Below are 27677 nucleotides of genomic sequence, written 5' to 3' on the forward strand. Positions count from 1 at the left end.
TGGCGTGCCCAAAATCCCGAAGGATTTCCAACAGGGCGTCGATCTCTTCCCTGTCGGGGTTGGCAAAGATGACCGCGTCGTCCGCATATAGACTAACTCGAAGCTTGAGATTTCTACCCGGCAATGGTGCAAGCATGTGAAGTTCAGTTGATTTTTGTAACGGCCGGTGCAGAGTGTCGATGGCCATGATGAAGAGGAGGGGCGATAGTGGATCCCCCTGCTGTAGCCCTCTTCTATGCCTAATCTGGCGTCCAACAGTACAATTAAGCATGACGGAGGATGATGCGGTGTTGAGAAGTAGTGCCATCCAGCCTCGCCATCGCGTCGGGAAACCTAGTTGTTGAAGTAGTTTGAGCAAGTATTCCCAAGATACGTTGTCAAAGGCTCTAGCGATGTCTAGTTTAAACATCAGCGCGGGGTTCTTTTTACGTTGCAGCGATCGGACTGCATTTTGCACGTACAAGAAGCTATCATGTGTTGACTTGGAGCTCAAGAAAGCAGACTGAGCCGGCGAGATGACTGTGCTAATCACCCTTGAAAGTTGTCGTGATAGCACCTTGGCGACTATCTTAGCTATCGAGTGTATCAGGCTAATTGGCCAGGAATCTTGCACCTTTGTGGCACCCTCTTTCTTTGGCAGCAGGACCACCATGGCTATGTTAAGCTTGCCGAAGTCGCCCCCGGCCAGGTGGTAGAAACTACTGAAGACTGCCATCACGTCCTCTTTGATGGTAGGCCAACAGGTTTTGAAGAAGATCCCCGAGAAGCCGTCTGGTCCCGGTGCCTTTTCCGACGATGATGCCTTTATCGCCTCCCATACTTCCTCCTCGGTGAAAGGGTTGTCGAGGCCTCTACCGTGGACCGACGACATCTCTAAACTATTCCAGTTGATGCCCAACTGACGATCGGCCGTAGCCCCTAAATGATCATTGAAGTGCTGGTATATGGCGTCTTCCTTATGCTCATGCGCCGTTGCTATCTCCGATCCCGCTTGCAGAGTGTGGATGAAGTTTTTTCGCCTTCTCGCTCTCACCTTGGCATGGAAAAACTTTGTGCCCGCATCTCCCAGCCGTAGCCAGGTGAGGCGGGACACTTGGCGCTTGCGGGCACGCTCTACTGCCGCGAGGCCCAGGAGCCGAAGCTTGAGAAGCTTCCTAAGATTAAACTCCGCGTCGGAGAGCCTTCGGTTTTCCTGTGCTACCTCTGGCCGTAAGACCATCTCCGCCGCCATATGAAACTGAAGTTTTTTGCATCGCTAAAAAAAGGCTTTGCTCCAGATTTTGAGATCCCTACGGTGCGCATCAACTTCATATGCATCCTTTGAAAAGCACATGTTGGCTGTACCGGTACGGGTCTATTCCAGGCCCTGTCCACCGTGTCCCAGGCTTAACCAGGCGTGGCCCAGACGGGAACCAAAGGAGGCAGTTGATGTAACCTCGGGGGAAGGGAGGTTTGCGTTTCCTTCCCCTCAGACGGGGGAGGGGGAGGGGGAGGGGGAGGCGGTTAATCGCTCCGGCGCTGTACCCAACCACCTTCCCCCACAAGCCCTCCCTCTCGCCTTTCCGGCCGGGATCACGCACGGCAGTTCATCACGCCTCTCCCTCTCCAATCCGTCTTGGACTCCTGGGTGGGATCGGCATCGGCACTGCTCGTGCTTCCCCCTCCGTCATCCTCCATCCCAGTGCCCCCTCCGTCATCCTCCATCCACCCGTCCACGTCGCTGTCCCTCTGCTCTGCTCTTCTCCCCTCCGCGTTATATAATATACCAGCCCCCCTTCCCTGCCACTCCATCGTCCTCCTCCTCGTCCTTCCTCTTCCGCTCCGCGCTTCCCGCCGCCGCGACTCGCGAGGTAGGTGGTGGGCTGGCCGGTTAATGGCGGGCCTGCGGAATCCAGGGCCGAAATTTCTATTACTGCCCCCCCCCCCCCCCCCCCCCCCCCCCTGAACCTACCACCGCTGGCCACCAACACCGCAGGCCGGGTTTAGCCGGCACGCCAAGATTGCTCCGCCCCGCTAACTCTTCTTGCCAACGTGTTTCGCGCAGGCAGAGGGAGGGAGGCAGGTGAGCCGCCCAAACAAGTCGGGAGCCAACGAGTGAACAGAGAGAGAGAGAACGATGGCGGCACCGGCGCCGGCGGCGGCGGGAAAGCTGGAGAAGAGCTACTTCGACGTGCTGGGCATCTGCTGCCCGTCGGAGGTGCCGCTGGTGGAGAAGCTCCTCGAGCCGCTCGCCGGCGTGCACAAGGTCACCGTCGTCGTCCCCTCCCGTACCGTCATCGTCCTCCACGACGCCGCCGCCATCTCCCAGGCCCAGATCGGTATGCACCCACCCCCCCTCCCGCTTTTCCCCGAGATCCCTCCGCCGTCCCGGCCGGCCCCCGTGACCGGGTCATCAAGGCCATGTCTTCTTCAATCCTCGCACCTCCGCGCTCCTCGTTAACGCCGCCGTCGAGGCAGGTGGCGGTGAATTTTCCCCTGTCCGTTGCTCCGTGTTTTCAGGTGAAAACAGCCAGCTTTCGCTGTACAAGTCCCCTGTAATCCGTAGTTTTCAATTGGATTTTTTTGACTCGACGTGGGACTGGAGTCGCTGCACCTTGGACTAGACCAGAACCACAGACCGGCGTCGCCCGCCGTTGCAATTGGATAGAAACCGCCCCGGCCTTTCTTTCTGGTGGTAGCAACGTGCTGCCTGCCGTCCCCATAAATTCCGATGACGACGGCCCTGGATGCTTCCGTATTACTCCTATAAAACTCGCCGGCGTGAGCCGACCTCGCCGTCGCCGGAGCTCCGGGGTACGGGGTTTGGGCTTTAAAAAACAAGTCATGCTCCCAACTTTGTTTACTTGCAGCTGCCGCCACGGAAGAATATATCGAACCACGTGAGGATCACGCAAATCCACTACTAGTTCTTTTCTCCCCGGCCTCTGTTTTGATACAACTTTTATTTCCTTTGTCAATTCTGTTTTCGCTCACAAAATTTTCTGATTATTGTAGTACGGAATTTTCTGTGAAACTGCAAGCTCTGAACTGTATAATTTATTTTGTTTCTCCATTTCTGCAGTGAGGGCGCTGAACGGGGCGAGGCTGGAGGCGTCGGTGAGGGCGTACGGCGGCGCCGGGCAGAGCAAGGTGACCAACAAATGGCCGAGCCCCTACGTGCTCGTCTGCGGGGTCCTGCTCGTCGTCTCGCTCTTCGAGCACTTCTGGCGGCCGCTCAAGTGGTTCGCCGTGGCGGGGGCGGCCGCCGGGCTGCCTCCCATCATTCTCCGGAGCGTCGCCGCGCTCCGGCGACGCACCATGGACGTCAACATACTCATGCTCATCGCAGGTACGCCCAGCACAGCACCCGCCACCTTCTGAGCTGTTCTGATGTTGACGGTCCGTGTTGTGATCGGAAGCTTCTTTCCACACGCATGCACACACCATGTTTTTCATGTCTACATACATTCGTAGTGTGCGATCAGGTGCTAGGTGCAGAGGAATTAAAAATAACTAAAAATTACACTGCTAGATGCACAGCATAAGGTGCGGTGATTGACTCGTGCCGACTCTAGTTAGGCAGAGGAATCTTTACCAATTCTGGCAGAGTAATATAAAACATATTCAACCCCAGACCTGAATCATTGGAAAAATTGATGGTGTTGTTGTCAGCAGTGGTGCCAAATCTGCCAAAAATAATAGCCGCCCAGGAAACCGGGGTCAAGACAGGTTGCTTCTTTGCACCAGCGTGCATGGTGGGAGAGCAGAGCTTGAAAAAATCCACTTAAAAGTTTAACTAGTGAGAGAGCAGAACCAAGCCTGGGGTCATGGCAGGTTGCTTCCCTGTACCGGCCCGCATGGCGGGTGCTTAACCAGCTAGTGGGAGAGCAGAACCGAAACATGCTCTGGAAAAGTTACTCGCCAATGTTTATGGTAAATGGACAGAAATCCGCTTCCCTTCCTCCCCATGTGGCGATGTCGCATCTCAGATAGGGGCATCGGATTCCACTTTGAACAAGCGACACGTTGCTCGAATCGAGTCGGTGTTTCTAGGGTTCTTGTTTTTTTGCTGTCAAGATTGCTCAGTTTCATGGGATGGCCAAGGTAGGAGCTTGAGCAGAGTTTGTCTTTTCCCAACCACTATGCTAGAAAACAAACTTTCTGTTCAGATGAGCAGGTAAAAATTGTGTCAGCGTCTCGAATCTTTTCACGGAGACTTAGTTATGAGAACCGGTGTCTGAGATTCTATTTGTAGTAATAATAATTTAAAAGGAATGTTTTATCTAAGAATTTTGCTGTCTGTCTGTATATAATAATCACCACTTTGTGTAAACTCAGGATGCCATTCCATGTGATCTGTAGCCTGCACGCGCGCACAGCATATGGTGTATGAATCTTTAGCCCCCCCCCCCCCCCCCTAAATTCATGAATCTCCACATAGCCTAGTTGGAGAAAAATATAGCTCATCCATTTTCTAAAATAATAATTTGCCTAGCTAGTTGCAGAGCATAAGGTTTAAACTAGGTTGTGGTGCCCGAAACGCGATGTATTTAACTCGTGCAGAATCTGCTAGTTTGGCAGAGGAATCTTTACCAATTCTGGTAAGATTTTGTTTAAACATCTGAGTAAAAAAAACGCTTTGAACTAGTAACCACATCAAAAATTCAAAAGAAAGGAAGACCTGAGTACTTTTATAAGTCCACCTCCACCGCTCCACGCCAATCAGGGCCTTGTTCTAAAACAAAATTCCCGTCGCCATCTTCTGTCGCTTCGTATACGCTCAACACCCACTAGCACTCAAGGGAGAAAAAATGAAACAGAGGCAAAAGCTTTGCCTCGTCGATTAATTAAGCTGAAGAGAGTTGCCCGGGTAGTTAGCGGAAAACCGTGCAAAAACCAGACTGAATCATTGGAACTACTGATGATGTTGCTAGGTGTTCGCATTGCTGGAAAAAGAGCCACCCAGGAAACTGGGGTCAAGGCAGGTTGCTTCCTTGGCTCCTTGGACCAGTATTCATGGTGGGTGCTTAGCTAGTGGGAAAACAGGCTCTGGAAAGATACTAGAGTACTAAAAGCTTATGTCTCACTTGCTGAAGCTTGCCCCTTGGTGCTGTTCCCGTAGGGACCCCCCACTTTGAACTGCACCAAAGCGATAGGTTGCTGTGATGCTAAGGTTTATGCCAAATGGACAGAAATCTGCTTCCTTTCCTCTCCATGTGGCGTTGTCGCATCTCAGATAGGGTATCGGATTCCATTTAGAATAGAGCATCACTTTGCTGGAATCCGGTCTTTCTTGAGTTCTGGTTTTTGTGCTGTCAAGATTGCTCGGATTCATCAATGGATCAGCCTAGGAACTTTGGACATGTTATTTATTTATGTATTTATTTGTTCCAATGCTATGCTAGAAAACAAAATTTCTGTTCAGATCAGCAGATAAAAATGTGTCAGCATCTCGGATCTTTTGATGGAGACTCCATTATGAGAGTAGGTGTCAGGGTCACTATTTGCAGTGGTAATATAAAAGGAAAGTTGCATCTAGGAAATTTGCTGTCTGTGTGTATATACAATCACCACTTTCTGTAAAAAAAACTATATACCTGTTGGCACTGACTTGTTGGCGCAATCTACTCGTCTAGGAGGAACGCTATCTCGTCGTCGTCACGTATTTACAGCCATTTCCTTTTTATTAGATGCTCTGCCATCCCATAAATTGTGGCAATTTTGGCAGGAGATGGATGGTGGCAATTGAATAGCCAAGGGCTCACTTCTTTTACCTGCTTTCTTTGCAGTTGCTGGGGCCATAGCTCTCAAGGACTACTCCGAGGCTGGGTTCATCGTCTTCCTCTTCACCATAGCCGAATGGCTCGAAACCAGGGCGTGCGGCAAGGTCTGTTGTCCAAAAATTTCTTTCACCTAAGAGATCAGAGTTGTGAGGTCCTCTCATGATCCCACTTACCAGGGAAGGGAACTAATTTTTTCGACGACGTGGCACGGTTAGGAGCACATATTCATACTGATGCGGCATAACAAGACATGTTGATATTGATGTGCACTAGCCCCACTGATGGACATGTGAACATTTCTCTTTTTGAGGAATCTTGTGAACATATTTTGGTCTGCCATTCTAGGGGTAGTAGGTTGGAGTAGAGTCAGGCCCATTTCACTGATTGTATCGCCTTTTTAGCATACATTGCCTGTCAATTCTCAGCCAAGAGACTGATGAACTTTATATCTAGTGGACTCAAACATGCATATACACTCATATCTAGGTGTAAAACATGATTAGGGAAATCCACTCCAATAATTTTTTGGAAAGAAGATGAGCTGAAGGCAACTACTAAAAGTGATGTCTTCTCAAAAAGCAGCAGTAAACATTAAATATGTCTACATGGGCAACAGTTTTTCTTTTTGTGCTAATTTGTCCCTGAAAAATCTGATTAAATACTCTTTTGACATGTAGGCCACTGCTGGGATGTCGTCACTAATGAGCATGGCACCACAAAATGCTGTCTTAGCAGAGACTGGACAAGTAGTTGCTACTCAGGATGTGAAGATCAATACAGTAATAGCTGTCAAGGCAGGGGAAATCGTCCCGATCGACGGTGTTGTTGTCGATGGTCGGAGTGAGGTCGACGAGAGCACCCTCACGGGAGAGTCCTTCCCGGTGTCCAAGCAGGCAGACTCCCAGGTCTGGGCTGGCACACTCAACATAGATGGTAATACCATACTACATTGCCACTGGAATCGGCATTTGCTGCGATGCCTAAAATGCACCTCTGATCGCTGATCATCCACTGATTCTATATTGATGATCTGTCAGGTTACATTGCTGTGAGGACAACTGCTATGGCTGACAACTCTGCGGTGGCCAAAATGGCAAGGCTGGTTGAAGAAGCCCAAAACAACCGATCCAGTACGCAGAGGCTGATCGACACTTGCGCCAAGTACTACACACCTGGTAATCCAGATACAGGAGACTATGCCTGTAGCGAAAATTCAGTCACTGGCAATGTTTGGGATTGGATGGTTTTACTAACTGTTATTTTTGGTTGTACCTCGCAGCTGTTATTTTCATGTCTGCAGCAGTGGCAGTGATCCCTGTGTGTCTCAAAGCACGCAACCTGAAACACTGGTTTGAACTGGCCCTAGTTCTCCTGGTGAGTGCCTGTCCATGTGCTCTGGTGCTGTCGACACCCGTGGCAACCTTCTGCGCACTACTGAGGGCCGCGAGGACGGGGCTCCTCATCAAAGGAGGGGATGTCCTTGAGTCCTTGGCCAGTATCAAAGTTGCTGCCTTTGACAAGACTGGTACAATTACTAGAGGGGAGTTCTCTGTGGAGGAGTTTCAGACAGTTGGTGAGCGTGTTTCGAAGCAACAACTTCTATACTGGTGAGTGCGGCTTCCATATCAGAATGCTCAAAGTTCTCGCCGACATTATGTTCTTCGATCTTATTGTGGTATTTTAATTTCATCATGACTGTTACAGGGTTTCAAGCATCGAGAGCAGGTCGAGCCACCCAATGGCAGCTGCTCTTGTTGGTTATGCTCAATCAAACTCCGTGGAGCCAAAATCAGAAAATGTTGCTGAATTTCAAATGTATCCTGGTGAGGGGATTTACGGTGAAATTGGTGGAGAGGGCGTATATGTTGGGAACAAAAGGATCTTGGCAAGGGCATCGTGTCAAATAGGTTGGTGAAATGTGAACTCAGCATTTACATATTCAATGTTGACAACATTCTTTTGCTATTTACCATTGAACTTACTGTTTAATAAGAGACAAACCTACCCATGCATGAAGTTACTGAAATGAGCATTATTAACTTAACATTAAATTAGTCATTTTTACAGGATATTTTGCTTCATTCTTCCTTTTTGTTTAATCAAAAAATTCTGGTGAAATCTTGAGCTGTTAACTGATCATGTGCAACATTTTTTGTTCTAGTTCCAGACATAGTAGAACACATGAAAGGAGTTACCATCGGATACGTGGCCTGCAACAAGGAATTGATTGGGGTATTCAGCCTCTCGGATTCATGCCGAACTGGATCAGCCGAGGCCATCAAGGAGTTGAGATCACTGGGCATCAAGTCAGTGATGCTTACTGGCGATAGTACTGCTGCTGCCACACATGCACAGAACCAGGTAATGATTTATTTTTTATGGAGAATATATAGGTGGATCTTATTGTTTTGTGTTTTCATTTCTCTAGTGGATACAAATCCAACACCTTCTAATTTTTCTGTTTCTTTTCCTTCTGTGGCAGCTGGGTAACATTCTAGCTGAGGTTCATGCTGAACTTCTACCAGAAGACAAAGTGAGAATTGTTGATGAACTGAAGGCAAGAGATGGCCCTACACTGATGATTGGCGATGGCATGAATGATGCCCCAGCACTGGCCAAGGCTGATGTTGGAGTTTCCATGGGCGTGTCCGGTTCAGCCGTCGCAATGGAGACGAGTCACATTACTCTGATGTCGAATGACATCCGCAGGATCCCAAAGGCTATCAAGCTGGCCAGGAGGACTCACCGGACCATCGTTGTGAACATTGTCTTCTCGGTGACCACGAAGCTTGCAATTGTTGCACTTGCATTTGCCGGTCATCCGCTTATTTGGGCAGCAGTCCTTGCTGATGTTGGTACATGCTTGTTGGTGATCATGTACAGCATGCTGCTACTGAGAGAGAAAGGCAGTGGAAAGGTGGCGAAGAAATGCTGTGCTTCTTCTCACTCAAAGAAGCATGGGCACCGAACTACCCACCACTGCTCAGATGGTCATCACCATGAGAATGTATCAACAGGCGGTTGCGTGGATTCGTCTGCAGGTAAGCATTCTTGCCATGATCATCACCATGAGCATGACCACCACAAAGAGCCGAGCAACCTGCATTCCGTAGACAAGCATGGCTGCCATGATCATGGTCATGTTCATAGCCACTGCAAAGAGCCGAGCAGCCAGATGGTCACAAGCAAGGATGTTGCCCATGGACATGGCCATACCCACAACATCTGCAACCCTCACCCTGCTGCAAACAAGCATGATTGCCATGACCACGAACATAGCCACCACCAAGAACCCAATAGTTCACATTCTGCCGATGAGCATGATTGCCATGGTCACAAGCACTGTGAAGAACCAACCAGCTTGCTTTGTGCCACTGAGCATGCTTGCCATGACCATGACCAGAACCATGAGCATCACTGCTGTGATGAAGAGAAAACAGTCCATGTTGCAGATACGCATTCCTGCCACGACCATAAGCATGAGCAGGGTGCAGCTGATTCAGTTCCAGAGCTATCGATATGGATCGAGGGTCAATCCCCTGATCACCGTGAGCAGGAAATTCAATGCAGCACAGAACACAAAGAGGAAGCGTGTGGGCATCACCTGAAGGTCAAGGATCAGGTCCCAGCTAAGACAGATTGCAGCAGGGGGGGCTGTCACGGTACCGCGAGCAGCAAAACCTGCGAAAGCAAAGGTAAAAATGTTTGTTCAAGCTGGCCGGTTGGTCGCACCGGAGTTGTCCGCCGGTGTTGCAGGACTAGAACGCACAGCTGCTGCAGCCAAAGCATGTTGAAACTACCTGAGATAATAGTAGGATGAAGAGTATATATGGTATATGTCGGTAACCAAAGTGAGCAGCTTTATAACTATCTAAAAGGAGTCAGCAACTGTTGAAGGCGCCTCATCGGTGTATGTAGCTGGATTGCCATAACTGATAAGAGGTACTATTTGTGCTGGTTATGCTGCTGAAGAAATGGGGTGGAGGCCTGAATTTTGATGAAGCAGGTGTCTGTCTGAATGGATAAGCTGCTCTTGCTGTCTTCTCCCTGTTGGATTTTGCATCTTTTCAAAGAATTTGAGAAGCCGCAAAGGGAGATACGTTCATATTATCAATGTGCTCCAACAATAATAATTGAAAGAAGCTGGTCTAGATCAGTTTATAGCTTCTTATTAGGTTATCTTTATTAGAGTACCGAGTTGTAGCCATCCTTGATTTGTGTGTGTGAAACAGCTAAGTTCAGTTATTATGAAATGCTATGAAACGTTGCATAGAATTATGATATGATGTTGGTCAAGTTATGAAATGATGTTTCCTTTTAATGCGGTTTCAGTGTTTCGCCCTAACTAAGATAGTAAACTTCTAAGGATGTAAATTGTGGTTGGGCAAGAGCTTGAAAAGGCGCTGTTCTGTAGAACCTAGATACGTTTTATGAAGGCATGTCTAGATCACGTCTAGATTCTGTGCAATAGTCGCTGGACCTTGTACTTTATGAACCCCAACATGGCAGCTTGTTGCATTGTTACTTGTCAAATTACTTTTAGTTCTCAGTTTCCTCCAAAACTTATGAGGGTTACAATTTTTTATAAAGCAAATATATTAATATAAATACGACACCAATTACACCTGATGTCCACCAATATAATATTAAGAGCTAGTCAAGACATCAAGTATGCACACAACCAAATTATTGCAAAAGCAAAAAAGAGCGATCAATAGTTGCAACAAACCTCAGCATCAGCCAACGATGATGGCAATCAAGAGCGATCAAGAGGTATTTGTCGAATTCGGGGTGACCTCGGCGAGTTGGGAGTGGACGATCTAGATGGTTGTATCTAATCTAGTGGCCTCCGATCGAAGATGTCCTTGCTCCATTGGGTGGTGGCCTACTTATTGATTCCTTAGTCGATTGGTTCATAAGTCTTCATGTTCGCTCCGGATTGCTCACAGCCTTGACGCCCGTCGGGTAATAAAGTCACGGGTGGCACATTTGTAGAAGTCGATGCACCGGGCGTGGTCCCCTTTTGTTGTTTCATCCTGGATTTGGGAGGCCTAAACTCGACACGCGGGGTATGGAAAATTGGGTAATTCCACTTCCCCTCGACAAATTTCACTCAATGGACGTTCAAGTACAATCCATTACCATGGATGTGAAAGCCATCAAGACATGGATTGAATACAAAAATTTTACACACTCCACTGATGATGATGACTATGAGTTGGCTCCTAGAGCTCACCAGTCTCCATCACCTCCTCCAACGGTTACATCTTCTTCATTGACCACATCGAAACCGCCAACATCGATAGATCCAGCACATCTTCTATTGTCATGGAGACCAAAGCCATGACTTTCTTTCGGACTCCCTCCCTGACTGTCGACACCGACACTACCTCCAAGGCCACTTCAAGTCTATCTACCAATCAAGCTTAGTTTAGTTAGACATTACTATTCTCCCTTTTTGATGTCTTGATGCCAAAGGGGGAGACATGGTAGTTGTAGACTAGCTTTGCGCTCTTAGAAAATGAGTCTTTCCAGGGGGAGAGTTGGTTTCATGTTTATGTTGTTGAGTTACAAGTGTTGTTGCTTCATTTCATTCTTCTAACTTGTAAACTCTTATGTCTCATGTATAACGTGAATTGTAAGCTACTTTGCACTTCTGATTTACTGCATCTTTTGAGGTCATTAACATATGTGTTGTGTCCATTGTTTTTTGCGCATTAGAGAGCATATCTACATTCATATACACACTATGCCCTCCCACATATTCTATGATGTAGAGAGTTTCTCACATACCCAAATGACTGTGCATTTGCATTCGAAAGAAAATTTGTAATAATGCATAAATTTGCACGATAGAGAGTACACCATGTGTTTTTACAAGTGTTGCACACTTATTCAATATCTTTTGCGAAGCTTTAATCAATGTTGTTAGGAATCACCAAAAAAGAGGAGACATTTTGTACATTTTGTAATAGGTTGGTTTGCACTTCACGGAGCCTCATGGAGACATAACCGAGACCTTCCTAGGCTTGAATCTTTATTGTTCAAAGCCTTAGTTGCAAGAGAAACATCGTGAAGCGTCCATGTTCACCCTGTTTGCCTTAGTTGCAAATTTGTATGCAGCTTGTTACTCTTTCAAGTGTAGGGTTCTAGACAACCACTAATAAGCTTAAGATTGTTGTTGACTAAATTTTAGTTAGGGTCCTAGGTTCTGCGTCGAGAATGAAGCAGCCAGGGTTCTATTTACCTACATTGATGCGAGACACCCTACAAGCATAGACGAATCAAATAAGATTGCAAGTCATGTCCACGCTATGACATACAGAAACTAGTTTTCCTAACGACACAACAGCAGATTTACAAAGGAGAAAAGAAGTTTCTCATTCATGAATGCTGCAGAACAAAAAAATTACACAGCCAGAAAAGGAATGCCACCGAAATGAGAACTGGTGCAATTAGTCACACAGATAGCACATGCAAAAAAAGAAGTGCAGAATTAAATTTACCCGAAACAATTGGGGGTTGTTCCCACAAATTTTTGCGCTGAAGAACCCACAGGTCATTGTTAATGGAAGTCATATCTGATATATATGTACACACACACACACACAGCTGTATGGTGTAATCAGTAATTACACAAAAAGAAAGGCATATATACAGTACTTATCATGGCAAGCTAGGAGGGGAAAGAGATGGCTTGGTCACTTTCAGCTCCCCGCAACCGCTGATATACACGGTTTTCTGTGGGCGATCCCACATGGCTCTAGCAGATTGAGCTCTTTCATCACCAATCAGTTGTGCAAAATCGTTGAATAATTGGATCCTTTCACCTGGTTTATAGGTAGGGATGGTTGCAATGCTGGTGATAACGTCCATTCCTACATGATCAATGAAGCCAACATCAGAACAAAGGGTAAATAAACTTGGTTGGACCAATTATTTAATACATCATTCTCTTCCCAACAGACAAGTTGCTTCCATTTTTCTACTGTCACTAATAATAAGAAGGACCAGGCAGTTCATAAAAGAGCATATAATATTGTAGGGGGTACTCGAAATGGTGGAGCATTTCAGAAGTTCTACAAAATTGCAAAGAATGCATGTCCAGTAAGGGAAAAGATTGACAATTGCATGTAATAGGTAACATACACCAACCAACTTAATTGTCAGATATTTTTAAGAAAACAAATATGTGCCTTTGCTGTGAATATGCCATGTAAGCAGCTGAGCCTGAGCTCAGAGTAGGATTTTCGATGTAAGCATATACTATTACTAGCAGATAAGAGATATGAACTGTCTCCGAAACAGTCTCTTCAGCACTTCAGAAGTTATAAGTAACTGTAGAAATAAAAACACCTGAAAGTAAATTAACTCACACTTTGAGCGGTGAAGAAAAGATTCAAGCAAGCAGGCAACATTGCACTTGCATAACTGCAGGGAACATGGGAGTTGGCTGGGATGGGGTTTGTGGACCGGAGGCAGTAAGTTTAAGAATACTATAGAACTAGATATGTCTTCAAAAGTATTTGAATAAAAAGAGATGTCTTCATTTAGCCAACCAAAATCAGATTATTTTTGGGCAATGTAATCAGTTGTGTTATTTTGTTTCGAGAAAACACAGAAGCCTTGTGTCTCGATGTATTGATAGAAAGAAGAGTTTGTACAAGTCCAAAGATGAGCGACACCCGAAATTACAACACAACGGCACTAAACTTTACGCACCGCCCTGCTGGTAGCAATGCCACAAGACCCCCCCCCCCCCCCCCCCCCGGCCCTTACCTAGCTTTCCGACTTGATAGTATCTAGGAGACCAGCTAACTGAGCTGAGCATTGTCGAAGATGATCTGATCGCGTTATGATGCTTCCAGATACACCATGCCACAAACATGACGACGGAGGACACGCCCTTTCTAGCAGCAGTCTGGATGGAATGGCATGTGAGTTGCCCCCAGTACACAAAATAGTGCCCGCGCCCTGCAGCGGGGGACGCGCTGTCGGTCAGATCGAGGAGAGCACCTCGTGTCACATCGTGACCCAGAAGGAGCAACATGTGAGATGACCCGCCGTCTTGTCCGACTGGTCACATAGCACGTCAGGTAGGTGCAGGCTGCAGGCCATGTCTCTACAGTCTCTCAGTGGTCCTGAGTCCTGACAGCCGAGCCACACGAATTAGCGCGGGGGAGGGAAGACTTCCAGTTCAACTTTCAAGAGCTCGAACCGACCGACCCATAAAAGAGGGTGTCATACAAGGCCTTGGATGAGTACTGACTGCTCGGTGTCCACCGCCACTGGAGGACATCTGGTGAGGTGGAAAGCACCACCCCGGCCACCATTCACCTAACCTGGACATACTACCAGAGGGATGTCTGACATCCAACGACGGTCGGCCAAGACCTCCCTAATTGTGCGCCTTTTTTCCTAGTGCATCACCCTGTTGCAGGCCCTTGCAATGCCAAACCGACAGAAAACACTGATGGGCTCATGCTAGATAACAAAATTAACTATTAAATCACAGGATAAGCTAAGCAGTATGCAGCAAAGATGAGGATGGTATGGTTTGCTGTTGGGAAGAACTAGGGTAGACACTGATTCATTGATTGATGGCATGGATGCTTTTATGAATAATCTATGACATGTACAGATGGGATGTAAATAAAGCTTGTAACTATATAACCGGAAGGTTCATGTTTAGATATCCTACTCTTGCAAGGCTACATTTTGCTCTTAGTCTTACCAACCCTATCATTAGTAGAACAGTCATTAGTCAAATTCCACATAACATAGCCGGTTCACAAACTGCATGTTATTGAAAAATTGAAGGGACGGTATCAAATTCTTGCAAGACATTCAACATGAAATCTGTGATAACCATCTAATACAAATAATTCTGAGAGAAGTACTCACCTTCTAATACAGTTCCAAAGACAATGTTCTGGCCATCAAGATCTGGACAGGGCCCTGGCCCTGTGGTCACCAGGAATTCAACATTGTGATAATTGGGACTGAGCTTGATGCTATCGTCATCGTCATTCTGCTCAAGACACAAGGATAGGGTGCCAGGCCTTGCATGTCTTAGTTGATACGCTTTAGGATCAACTGTCTCAACATTTCTCACAAGCTTCGAGGGAGGTTGGACCACACCCTTATCACGCCGAGAACCTTGTCGGCCAGCAGCAAAGAACTGACCTTGAAGCACCTTGTGGACAAGTGTGCCTCGATATGCTGAAGCAGTGCAGGTAGTTTTGAAGTTGGTAGTAGTGATCGGGAGTAGCCGACCATAGAGACCAAAGACTACACGTCCAAGAGGCTCAGAATCAGGGCATGAAGCAAGTTCAGCTCCTAACGTGCGGTCATTGCTAAAGAAGCTTGGACAGATGCTAAAGTCCATGAATATGCGGTCGGTGATGGTGGTGTCAATTGTGGAGGGGGATGGAGCCTTTGTATCGTCTATGGCAAAGGAGGAGGAAGCGGAGAGGAGAAGAGAGGAGGCAGGGAGCATGACGAGAGATCGTCTAGGAATTTGGGGGGACTGGTTGTATTTATGGGTGTTGTCATGGTTTGGTTTTGAGGTAGCGAAACAGGAAGATTGGCTGTTGGGGTGGTGGTGGAGACTGCTAAGAGAAACGTGGTCAGCCATGGAGGAAGTAGCTTTTGTGCTTGATGAAGGCAGCATTTCGTTGCTAAGTGACTGCTTCAGCGTATGTCCTTCTGCCAATACTTCATTTCCTACAATAACAGAAGATGAATGTGCCATAAACTTTGCTTAAGTAATATGCTTACTCTCTTGACAACTAGCATAAAAGTGTCAGGTATAACTACAAGCCCAGGTAATCATAACATAAGAACTCTAGGTTATCTCTCTACTTTTTCACATGGAGCTCACCCAGGATGGAGCATATGACATGGGTGTACAGACCTCTCTTTATTCTAAAAATGACTCCTACTCCAGCAACCTAATTAAGCCACGTCACCCCTAGAATTACAGTCGGTAAATTAATTAATATATTTCCTATTTACTGCACTTATGCATTGTATGTGGTGCAAACAATGAATGTAAGAACTGTTGCTAAAGAATTGGAAGTTTGGTGCCTGAAAGGCTATGTTGAACGGAAATGTTCTGTCCTTTGAAAACAACATTTCATTTATATATACAAGTAAAAAAGCTTCATGCATATATATAGAAGTAGAAGATGTGTCATGCATATAAAGACTGACTGTGTACTGTGTTCGGCCCAGATCTGTGCAGTAAATCAAAACTCGATGGACAATTTAGGTATTGAGGCACGTGTATTAACTGAAGTTGCTAAATGTTTAAACGAAATATATACTGAACGATTCTGGAAGGTTCTCGTCTGCATCTTGTCTTACATAGCGTGCAATGCTCCCGATATCACATCAACATAAGATATGTCAAGGTTACGCCTGAATAACATCAAAATCTGCCCCAAGAATTTAATTCTCTTTTGGTAACCTGGAGGAGTTGCTTGAGACTGGTACTCAACTGCTCATTGAAAATTATGTTTTGAAGTGTTAGAAGAAAGCTTCATGCACCATTGAGAAAATACAGTAAAACCTCTTTTCAGAAACAAATCATGTTTGAACTATTAAAGACATGCATGCTAAAGAGAATACATGAGGCAAGAAATTACTAGGGCTATTCATAGACATACTTGGTTACTTAATTGTAGATACGCCCGCAGCAACATGCGAGCATGGCCCTAGTGTACAGCTATCATAATAGGCAAGAAACAGCAATCAAGTAGACACAATACACATGTATGCCGTATGCTGACAATTGCATCAGAGTTTCTTAAATATATATGGATTTCACATTACAGCCCGCTAGCCTACTCCCTCCACCATTGGCCCTCCAAAAACTCAGTAGGCAATCACCACCAGCCCACTCTTAATAAGTCCATCTGCCCAACAAGCTGACAGGCAGCAATTGAACAAAAGAAGTGCCCATCCGCCTGGGCCACCGGCAACCCCGAACCGCCAAAGTGGCGACTGGCATCTGTGACCTCATACTGCTTAAGCAGGACGCGCTTAACCAGGTTGGCTCGCCGCTTTGTTGTCTTGCTTTGACATTAGACATTTGTACTAACTGAGTAACTGTGAACTGTAACAATATTATTCTACTACTCTTGGTCCCTAGATCCATGAACGAGTTGTCTGTTTCAGACAAAGACTCACAATACGAGGAGTAAATCTGACAGTTCGAAAGCTTATTTCTCATAAACTCAACCAGAATCACTGGCCACCTAGTAAGCATCCCTTGACGTCCATGGCACGCAGCTGACTCAGTGTGATAGTTTCAGTCGGACCAGCAATGTCAGTTTCGCATGTAAACTGAAGGGAAAGCAAGGGAGGGAGCAGCCCGTTTCCTTGTACAGCGCCCAAAGAAATGGAAATAGAGCGGCGTAGCCACGGCGCACGGACCTCACCTTCCAGATCACCGGCGGCGGCGGACGGTGGCGGCACAACCCTGCAGCTGCACTTGGCCCTGCGGCTGCGGAAGGCGGAGGTAGAGGCCAGGGACGAGGACGGGACGGGGCGGCGGTTGGATCTAGGGTCGTGGTCTCGGCGGTGGAGTGCGAGGCCTAGGGACGTGGCGGTGGCGGTGGCGGCCATGGTGACGGTGGGAGGAGCTGTGGCCTGTGGCCGGCGCTGGCCGGAAAGGATAAAGGAAATTTTATTTCGGGGAAATAAAATTATATTGAGCGAGCATTTCGCGAGGCGTCTTCCGGCGCGACGCTTTCCTGGTCGTTCGATCCGCCGACTTAAATTCATAAAACCATCACAATACAGGCACCGTTAGTTTAACAAAAAAAGAAACATCACAACACATTTGGGTGTCATTTTGCACGGAACGCAAAGTATAATATTGACAAAAGACACTGACAGTTTTTTGACGTGGCAAAAAGAGAAGACGGCCCGAGGCAAATGTAAGTTACTAGTTCGGTCGGAGACGCATTTTTGGATTGCCCCACACAGTCCATTCATTCTACTCCATGGTCACCCCCTCTCCCACGGACGCCTTTGTTGCTGCCCCTTTTACACGGTCTAGTCGTCGGTGTTATGGTATCCTGAAACGCGACAAGAAAAGTGTAGACTTTATGTTGATATTGGATTCAAATGTAAGCATTCTCTCTTGCATGTCTCGTAGGCTATGGTTAAGATTAGGGTTCTTGCCAATTTAAGAAATTTGATAATTTAGAGCTCAGTTTGTATCAAATCTAGCCGATTTGATTGAATTCAAGCCCCTCTCGTCATTAAGGACTCTAGCATTCTGGTTATTGTAGAGTACAAGAAGGTTTCTGTCTTGGGCTACCACAAGAAAGAATAAAGAAACGTGTACCCTTCCGTCTCATAACATAAGAGCATTTTTTACATTATATTAATATAAAAAACGTTCTTATATTATGGAAGGGGGAGTAACATTCAAAGGAAGCCTCGCTAGAAGGAAGTTTTATGATTGTGTCGATAATGTAAGCCACACGTCTGGTCTTTCTTTCCTTATTCATGCTCTTTAGATTTTTCATGTATGTATATATGATGAACATGATATGTTTCACTACTACATAAATGTCTACGAGTGATGGATGTCAAAAGCACAACAATGACGGGCGAGTCTCTCAGGGGTGCCCGCCACTAGTCTGTGCCATTGATAGCATAGCATTTATGGCCGACGCATGCGCACCACTAGTAGTAAATATGTAATAATGGATGGATCTAGTCATCCGTTACTGGGAATGTTTGTTACAATGGCGGGCATCGCTTCGCACCCATCATAACTATATCGTCCCACATTGAACGACACTTTTGGTTGCTCACCAATAGTATAATTAGATATTAAAAGTAGTTGTCATACAACATTACAACATATGTATGCCACATTAGGAACAACACATTTTATCATAATAATGATCCAGATGCATTGTAATTGATATATGTATGACAGTACAATTCACATAACAACATCACAACTAAGTACACATAGTCTGAGTGAAACCTGCGGTATGTTACAAACATATACAACCTCATGATAACAACAACACTATAATGACAATGAATTAGACAAATAATATCCGTCTGCTCGTCTAGATGGTCATCCATACTTCATGGTTGATTTTCTTAGTGGGGATAATTAATGTGGTGCCTTAGTTGGGTCATACTCGACAGGTTTACCTCTAATTTCCGAAAACACTCGTTTCCGCCCGACCACTTTCCTTCTCTTACGCTTTTGCTCTTTGACCGTTTGACCATTACTTTGAAAACTTCATGAAAAAATCATACGAACTCAGAAAAAATCAAATAATATATCAAAATGTTCACAGAAACATAGCCTATATGTGCATGTCATTCGCATTCACAACAAAAATGTTGGAAAGATCCCATTTGAGTTTTATTTTAAGTCAGGAATGGGGACTTTCCACCATTTTTGTCAAGAATGCAAATGGCATGCACATATAGGTGATGTTTTGTGAACATTTTGATATTTTATTTGATTTTTTCTGAGTTAGTATGAATATTTTATGAAGTTTTTAAAGTGCAGGTCAAACGGTCAAAGGGCAAAAGCATAAGTGAAATAAAGTGGTTTCGGAGGGAACGAGTGTTTTCGAAAACTAGGGGTAAACCTGCCGAGTGTGACCCAACTAGGGGCATAAATTCAATTATCCCTTCTTTGTGAGGACAAACTTGGAGTAGTAATCCTCTGTTTTTAGTCTTATATCCTTTATAGCGGTTGTTCTCGTAACCATCCACGTGTTCATTACATTTCCCCATGAATCATAGACTCTTGGATTCTTCCCATAGTACACCTCATACCACTTCATCTACAAAGATAAATAAACAAGCTAACAACAAGTCAATTCATAGTTATCCAATTACATTTAGCAAAGTCATATAACAATCTTCCTAGCAACATAGAAATTACGTTCACAGGCATCGATCATACAGATCACATAAAGGCAGTGCACAACTAGTTCACAAGCAAAATTTTAGCTCCGTCATAGCAACATGAAATTCAGTTCATATACATCGATCATATAAATCACATAAAGATAGTGCACAAGTAGTTCACAAGTAGTTCACAAGAAAAGGTTCAGCTCCGTCATGAGCTCTCCTCACCTCCAAACATCTTGTTAATCTCGGCTAGGGCGGTCCTCGCAGCTTTGGTGGCTGCTCGCGCACTCTCGGCGACTTCTCCCGCACTCTCGGAAGGGCTCTCGATGTATGCTCGAGTGCTCTCTACATATGAGAGCATGATCTCAATGTACTCAACCACCCTCTTGACGGAATCTATGGTTGAAGGAGTCCTAACGAGGTGTATCGGCTTCCCCATCAAAATCGCACAAAAACAGATTTGACATTTCTATAAAAGACATTTTTCATGAAAGTAGCTATATGAGCACACAAAAGTGTAGGATTCTTGCCACGCTGGAGGTTTTCTACCATAGAACAAGATATCTTTCATCGGGTGGATGCTTCTCACTCTTAAGTGGTTGTACATATGTTGGACACCCCTTGATTGGTAGTTGGACCATCGGTGATGGTCATCTTTACCCTCTCCTCCTGCTTTACCAAGGTCTTAGAGGAGAAGGGGAACGATCCCCTACGGCAACAGTCGGTTCATCTCTCAAGTGGTGGTATCTATGATGTACACTCACTCACTGTTATTTCGATCGTCGGTGATGGTCGCATTCACTGTCTCTTCCTGCTTTACCAAGGTCTGAGAGGAAGAGAAGAGGAAGGACGACTCCTACGACAATAGTAGGTGTCCTCCTCTAAGAACATATATCATCTCTCAAGTGGTTTCATATATCATGTACACTCACTCACTATTATTTGCAATTATCGATGATGGTCGTCATTCCCCTCCTCCTGCTTTACCAAGGTCTCAAAGGAAGAGGAGAGAAAAGACGACCATATATGACAACACTATGTATCCTTCCCTTGGAACAACTCTCATCTAAGTGTGCATGCCATCCTCGATAGGAAGGGGGTTGAGGGTTTTCTTGGGTTCGATGATGGATGAAATGTAACCGCTCTTTTAATGAGCAGTGGATTGTGTTGAGTGGTGGGAACTTAAACTGTGGGAACACATTCGAGTTTAACTATGGAGGGATGCGAGGAGACAGACAAAGGCGAGGCCGTCCATCTTCCATTAGATAGTGGAAAGTGTATTGAATTAGCTTATTCCTCAAATTACTTTTCAACCCAGAAATGATCCTGGATTCGAATTCGTACGGCCATAATTTATGTTCACTAGTTCACTTTAGACCAAATTTTGGTAAGATTTTTTAGGAGTAATGTCATTTTTGTAATGTGAAAAATCTATAGTACATTACATGATGAACACCATTGTTCAATTGACATGCACAATGTCACATATATTGTTGGCTGTCTTTTGCACCTCACTTCAAATATATGTATGAATCAACATGCAGGTTTCAAAGCAAAGTACAATGAAAGAAATTTATGTATGAATGCACCCATAACATGAGACCATGACATGGTGTATCTATTAATCACATTTGTTCTTGTGGCACGACAATTGCAAATGGTTGCTCACCTCCCGACTTGTGCATTTTACACACATGCATCGATTAACATTTGTGGATTCCAGTCTTAGTATAACCAAACATCCTCTAATTAATTTGAGGCTTCTTTACGAAACAACATGTCATACCGTAAAAAGAAATGTCTATTCTTAACCATTTTGGAAATCATGTGCACAAGGCAAGTGGTTGCTCACTACAAAAAATTAAGGGTTGGCTTGTGCGTATATATGCGTGGATCTACATGTCCGGATTCAAATTATAAACAACCAAACGTTTACCAATTCAATTTGAGACTTCTTGACCAAGAAAACATATCGTACCCTGATGTCTACTACACAACTTTATCCTTATAGACTCTGTTGGGCCTCCAAGCGCAGAGTTTTGTAGGACAGTAGCAATTTATCATCAAGTGGATGACCTAAGGTATATCAATCCATGGGAGGGGTAGGATTAGGATGGTCTCTCTCAAGCAATCATGTGATCAAATATAAAAAAATCTCTTATGGCCATAACACACCCAATACAATGGCAAATTGTATAGGTGCACTAGTTCAGCGAAGAGATGATGATATAAGTGTAGTATGGATAGTAGATATAGGTTTTTGTAATCTGAAAATGTAAAAACAGCAAGGTAGCAAGTAGTAGAAGTGAGCATAAAATGTATTGCAACGCTTGGGAATAAGGCATAGGGTTCATACTTTCACTAGTGCAACCTCTCAACACAATGCTAACATAATAGAATCATATGATCATCCCTTAATGTGCAACAAAGAATCCCTCCAAAGTTCATAAGTAGCCGAGATTATAAGATAAAATTGTTGTAGGTAGTATAACTACCTTAAAGCTATTCTCTACGATCAACCTATTGAGCTATTCCTATAAGTGTCACAAACAGACCTAGAGTTCGTACTAGAATAACACCTATGATACAAATCAATCAACCCCTAATGTCACCTAGATACCCAATGTCACATCAAGTATCCATGGGTTAATTATTCGACATGCATTAAACAATTTCAGATTCATCATATTCAATCCAACACAAAGAACTTCAAAGAGTACCCCAACATTTATATCGAAGAAAGTAGGACACGAACGTGTATCAACCCGTATGCATAGATTACCCCATTGCCACCACGGGAATTTGCAAGTTGAGTGCCAAAACATATATCAAGTGAACCAATAGAACACTCCATTGTCATCATGGGTATCCACATGCAATACACACATCAAGTGATCTCAAATCCAATATTCAATCCGACATAACAAAACCTCATGGGAAAGACTCGATTCATCACATCAAGATAGCAAGGGCAAACACCATATGATCCAACTATATTAACAATGCCTCTGATACATCAAGATCGTGATATCTCAAGAACTCAAGATAGAAAGATCAAACACATAGCTACTAGTACATACTCTTAGTTGCGAGGGTGAAATACTCCCTCCTCATCATGGTGGCTAATTTCTACTATACAACTTTATTCTTGTAGACTCTGTTGGGCCTCCAAGTGCAGAGTTTTGTAGGACACTAGTAGAAAACGGGCCTTTAGTCCCGGTTGGAAACTTTTAGTCCTGAATGTGTTATGAACCGGGTCTAACGGTGCTCCGCGTGGCCGCTTTGGGGTGCCAGGGCGAGGAGACCTTTAGTCCCGGTTGGTGACACCAACCAAGACGAAAAGGCGGCCACGCGTGAGCAGCTGCGAGGCGCTGCTTTTTTAAAGAGGGGTTTAGAGGTTTTTGGAGGGTTTAGGGGTTTCATATTGTGTTTACCTCTTTTCTTTTTGTGTGTCCATCATTGGTTCCTTATGCTTGTTGGTGATTTCGGTCGGTGTCAACTAGACGCTAGCTAGTATGTACATATAGCAATGAAGAAAGCATTACACGACATTGCATTACTCCTCATCATTGTACATACTAGTTGAAAAGCTATTCATCATTCTAGGTAAAATAGCATAAAAAATATGAACTTCTCATCATTCTGGTTTTTATCATAGTAGCAAATGACCAAGTTATCAAAGGGTTGAAACAATAACTACTACTCTCTCCTAGGTAAAAAAGCATAATAAAGGCGAACTCCGACATCTTCGTATTGAAGAACACAAATCGAATTGTCTACAACTTGTGGGATGCGCAAGTATTCCTCTCCAAATGGTATCGCGGATGCTTGTATTGCATTTTTCCATCCTTTGATTTTAGAGTGTCTTCACTTTGAGATATCTTGTATTTACCACGATAATTAATCGAGATTGGTCGTAAGCTAACCATTTGTGAATCACCAGTGGTAAACATCCATTTAGGCAGTCTCTGGCGGGAGTACATGTTGAAGAACATTAGTAATAATAATATAGTTAGCAAACTAGTTTTGATTAAGAACAATGTATATAAAAGACACACATGGATCCTATCATCATCGAACGATGCCATTTCATGTGTTCATTATTCTATATAAGATTAAAAGTCACATACATTGGACAAATAAAAACCTATCCTAAAGGCTACAACAACAAAAAACAAAAATCATGCAATGATAGACCTCCGAGACACTAAGAAGCTTATTTTTTTTCTAGCAACAAAGTCAAAAGCGTTTGTCCTGCAATAGATCTCAAGAGGGAAAAAGGTTTTCTTCTAGTTACAACCAATAATCAAATTAACACATCTCGAATGTTATCGAATATAATCTCGAATACATATATAGTAAAATCTAGTTCACTCGTGGTTCCTGATCAAACTGATCACCCAAAGAGCTGCCACTGTACTGAGGCGCAGGCGGTGGACACCCACATAGAAGGTACCATCACAGGATCAAAGCTCGGGTGAGAGCCGTGAAGAATCTTCCTGGTATTGGAGAACCTAGCATCCAATGCAACCAAGTAGCGACGGACGTGCTCCTCATCCTCCCTGACATGGAAACGTACCTCCTCCTCGGGGTCGGCTCCCTCTGCACCAAAAGTGGATCATGCGACCACCACCAAAGAAGCTCCAGGTCGACGACGGGAGCCCGGTTCCTCACCAAGATGCGCGCCCCAGAAGGTAGTACCTCCTAGTGCCAGCCCGACGGAGCCCAGTCTTGGACATGGCGCCTCTCAAGCAGGTTGTCGCCATCGAGTCGACGACGAGGATCCGGGACGGGCATCGTCGACGTCGAGAACAATTTCTACAACTATTTAAATTCCTACTATTTAATAAAATTTTCACCAAAAAATGAAACAATACATCCACTACATTGAAATACACTTAAGTATCAAAATGAGGAAATTTACTATTAGACCAAGGGAGATGACAAGACATGATTATTTTTCCTAATGCCCAAAATGTTATCATCATCATCATATATACGCTTGTTGAGACTTTGGGAGGCCTTAATTAAGCAGCACCATGTTGGAAATATGCCCTAGAGAGAATAATAAATTGGTTATTATTATATTTCGTTGTTCATGATAATCGTTTATTATCCATGTTAGAATTGTATTGATTGAAAACTCCAATACATGTGTGGATACATAGACAACACACTGTCCCTAGTGAGCCTCTGAAGGACTAGCTCGTTGATCAAAGATGGTCAAGGTTTTCTGGTCATAGACATGAGATGTCATTTGATAATGGGATGACATCATTAGGAGAATGATCTAATGGACAAGACACAAACTATGAACGTAGCATATGATCGTGTCAGTTTATTGCTACTATTTTCTGAATGTCAATGTATCTGTTCCTATGACCATGAGATCATGCAACTCTCGGACACCAGAGGAATACCTTGTGTGTATCAGACGTCGCAACATAACTGGGTGACTGTAAAGGTGCTCTACAGGTATCTCCGAAGGTTTGTGTTGGGTTGGCATGGATCAAGACTGGGATTAATCACTCTGTGTGACGGAGATGCACCTTGGGGCCCACTCGATAATACAACATCACAACAAGCCTTGTAAGCAATGTGACTAAGGAGTTAGTTATGGGATTTTGTATTATAGAACGAGTAAAAAGACTTGCGAGTAACGAGATTGAACTAGGTATAGAGATACCAACAATCAAATCTCGGCCAAGTAACATACCGATGGATAAAGGGAACATCATACGGGATTAACTGAATCTTTGACATAGAGGTTCAACCGATAAATATCTTCGTAGAATATGTAGGAGCCAATATGGGCATCCAGTTCCCGCTATTGGTTATTGACCGGAGAGTGTCTCAAGTCATGTCTACATAGTTCTCGAACCCGTAGGGTCTGCACACTTAAGGTTCGGTGACGTTTCGGTATATTGAGTTGTGTATGTTGGTGACCAAAGGTTTTTTGAAGTCCCAGATGAGATCACGGACATCACGACGAGCTCCGGAATGGTCAAGAGGTAAAGATTTATATATAGGAAAGTGGGTTTTGAACTCCGGAAAAGTTTCGGACATTTCTCACACTGTACCAGGAGTGACGAATGGGTTCCGGGGGTCCACCAGGTGGGCCCACCCATCCCAAAGGGGCTCATGGGCTGTGGGAGGTCGTGACCAGCCCCTAGTGGGTTGGCCGAACCCCCCACTAAAGCTCAATGCGGCTAGGAGGTGGGAAGGAAAGAAATTCAAGTGGGGAAGGGTGGAATCCTACTAGGAGTAGGATTGGTGGTGGACTCTTCCACCTCCTCCACTTGGGCCGAACCCTTTGAGAGTTTTGAGGCTGCCTCCTCCCCTCCCTCCCTCCTATATATACTAGAGGATTTGAGGGCAGCCCTAACCCTAATAATCCACATGCTGCCCTCTCTCTCTAGGTCGTTTTCTCCTCTAGATTAGTTCAGTAGAGCTTGGCGAAACCCTGCTGAATTAGTTCACCACCACCACCACACCATCATGCTAGAGAACTCATCTACCTCTCCGCCCTTCTTGCTGGATCAAGAAGGCGGTGATCGTCATCGAGCTGTACGTGTGCTGAACGCGGAGGTGCCGTCCGTTCGGCACTAGATCGGGATGGATCGTGATGGGATCACGGGACGGGTCGTGATGATATTGCAGGACGGGCTGCGATTTGGATCGCGAAGATGTTGCACTGCATAAACCGCATTATATACGCTTATGCTTAGCGATCTATAAGGGTATGTGGATCCAATCTCTCCTCTCGTAGATGGTGACCATGGATAGATCTTATGTGCATGTAGATTTTTTTTGTTTCCCATGCGACGTTACCCTACACACTAGTCATCAACCCGTGCACCAGCACGGGCTAGTAGTCATTACAAATTTACGCCATATAACTTTGTTTTGACTTGTTCAGTCAATATGTTGAATGAGATGTTATGGCACGGATTTAAGAATTACATATAAATGGGTCTTTCATATTTAAGTTCTAGTACAAATATAAATCTCTCGTAGGACATACCAAAAATGAAAAAAATATTATATATGTCCAAACACATACGAAATTATGTGAGTGCTTAGAGAATCCAGGAGTTTAGTTTCAAATTAACTAAGTTTGTTTGTTCGGTTTTATCCTACGGAGTGTGCTGTGGCCACTATATATATTTGTGCTATGCAAACCCCCCTCATACACCAACCATTTTAGTTCAAATTTTGTTCAATTTTGCCGGAGAATCTAAAACTAATATCCAAAGAAGTTGTATTAATAAAAAATGCGGTTGTGTATGAATCATTATTATGACCAATGTTAGGAAGATAAGAATTATTAGCTTAAGACATCTCAATTAAAAACATATCTTATACAAAAACTTCACAAATATAGAGCATCTAGATGTAAGAATATGTTGATGGTGTAGAAATCCGTGCAATTATATCGTGAGATCTCCTCAAAGGTTGATATCACATGGAGGCTCACCTTGGGAGGAGGCGACGGAGTCAATGGAGGTCGGCCGGTGACGTCGGGGTCGAGTGGCGGGGTCGAGGGAGGAGCGACGATGATGGTGTCGGGGTGAGAGACGAGAGGAGCGGCGACAACGGTGTAGGGGTTAGAGATGAGAGGAGCGGCAACGGCGGTGTCGGGGTTGGGGGAGTGGAGACATCGGCGATCCAGCAGCCTGGCGGCGTCGTGCGGAGAGGAAGATTGGCATCGAGGGAGCGGAGAGGAAGATTAGCGAGGGAGAGTGATGTCAGTTGTGCTTCCCTGGTAACGGCGCCAGGAATAGTCGTGTCGATGGCACCAGGAATCCTTCTGCTGTGTCTACGCCTTAAGGGACTTCCTAGGCAAGTATGCAAAGGATTTCCCCCGTGGCATTGGAGCCTTGCGTTGGTGTTCCCTTGAAGCGGAAAGGGTGATGTAGCACAGCGGTGGTAAGTATTTACCTTAGTTTGAGAACCAAGGTATCAATCCAGTGGAGGAGTATCACAAGATCCTGCACAAACACAAAAAGC

General features: G+C 44.9%; 2 protein-coding genes across 4 annotated transcripts; one reads left to right on the top strand and one right to left on the bottom strand.

Annotated features, from left to right (window-relative positions):
• Positions 1-1494: 1494 nt before the first annotated feature.
• LOC123413332 (cadmium/zinc-transporting ATPase HMA2-like) lies at positions 1495-10083 on the top strand. Of its 2 annotated transcripts, XM_045106273.1 has the most exons (10): positions 1495-1850; positions 2045-2318; positions 3062-3328; positions 5769-5866; positions 6440-6695; positions 6800-6937; positions 7042-7369; positions 7467-7669; positions 7924-8123; positions 8245-10083. In XM_045106273.1, the coding sequence occupies exons 2-10, from the start codon at positions 2117-2119 to the stop codon at positions 9580-9582; spliced, it is 3030 nt and encodes a 1009-aa protein (XP_044962208.1). In that variant the 5' UTR covers positions 1495-1850; positions 2045-2116; the 3' UTR covers positions 9583-10083. The 2 variants fall into 2 exon arrangements, with proteins under 2 accessions (XP_044962208.1, XP_044962209.1); XM_045106274.1 differs by lacking the exons at positions 1495-1850; positions 2045-2318 and adding an exon at positions 2773-2879.
• A 2180-nt stretch (positions 10084-12263) lies between these two features.
• LOC123409351 (peptidyl-prolyl cis-trans isomerase CYP28, chloroplastic) lies at positions 12264-17471 on the bottom strand. 2 transcript variants are annotated; one of them, XM_045102281.1, is made up of 4 exons: positions 17207-17275; positions 16131-16263; positions 14667-15488; positions 12264-12640 (listed from the first exon to the last, which is right to left on the bottom strand). In XM_045102281.1, the coding sequence occupies exons 3-4, from the start codon at positions 15433-15435 to the stop codon at positions 12429-12431; spliced, it is 981 nt and encodes a 326-aa protein (XP_044958216.1). In that variant the 5' UTR covers positions 15436-15488; positions 16131-16263; positions 17207-17275; the 3' UTR covers positions 12264-12428. The 2 variants fall into 2 exon arrangements, with proteins under 2 accessions (XP_044958216.1, XP_044958214.1); XM_045102279.1 differs by lacking the exon at positions 16131-16263 and having other exon boundaries at positions 17207-17471.
• Positions 17472-27677: the final 10206 nt, after the last annotated feature.

Source organism: Hordeum vulgare, chromosome 7H, assembly GCF_904849725.1.
Source record: "Hordeum vulgare subsp. vulgare chromosome 7H, MorexV3_pseudomolecules_assembly, whole genome shotgun sequence".
Classification (NCBI taxonomy): Eukaryota; Viridiplantae; Streptophyta; class Magnoliopsida; order Poales; family Poaceae; genus Hordeum; species Hordeum vulgare.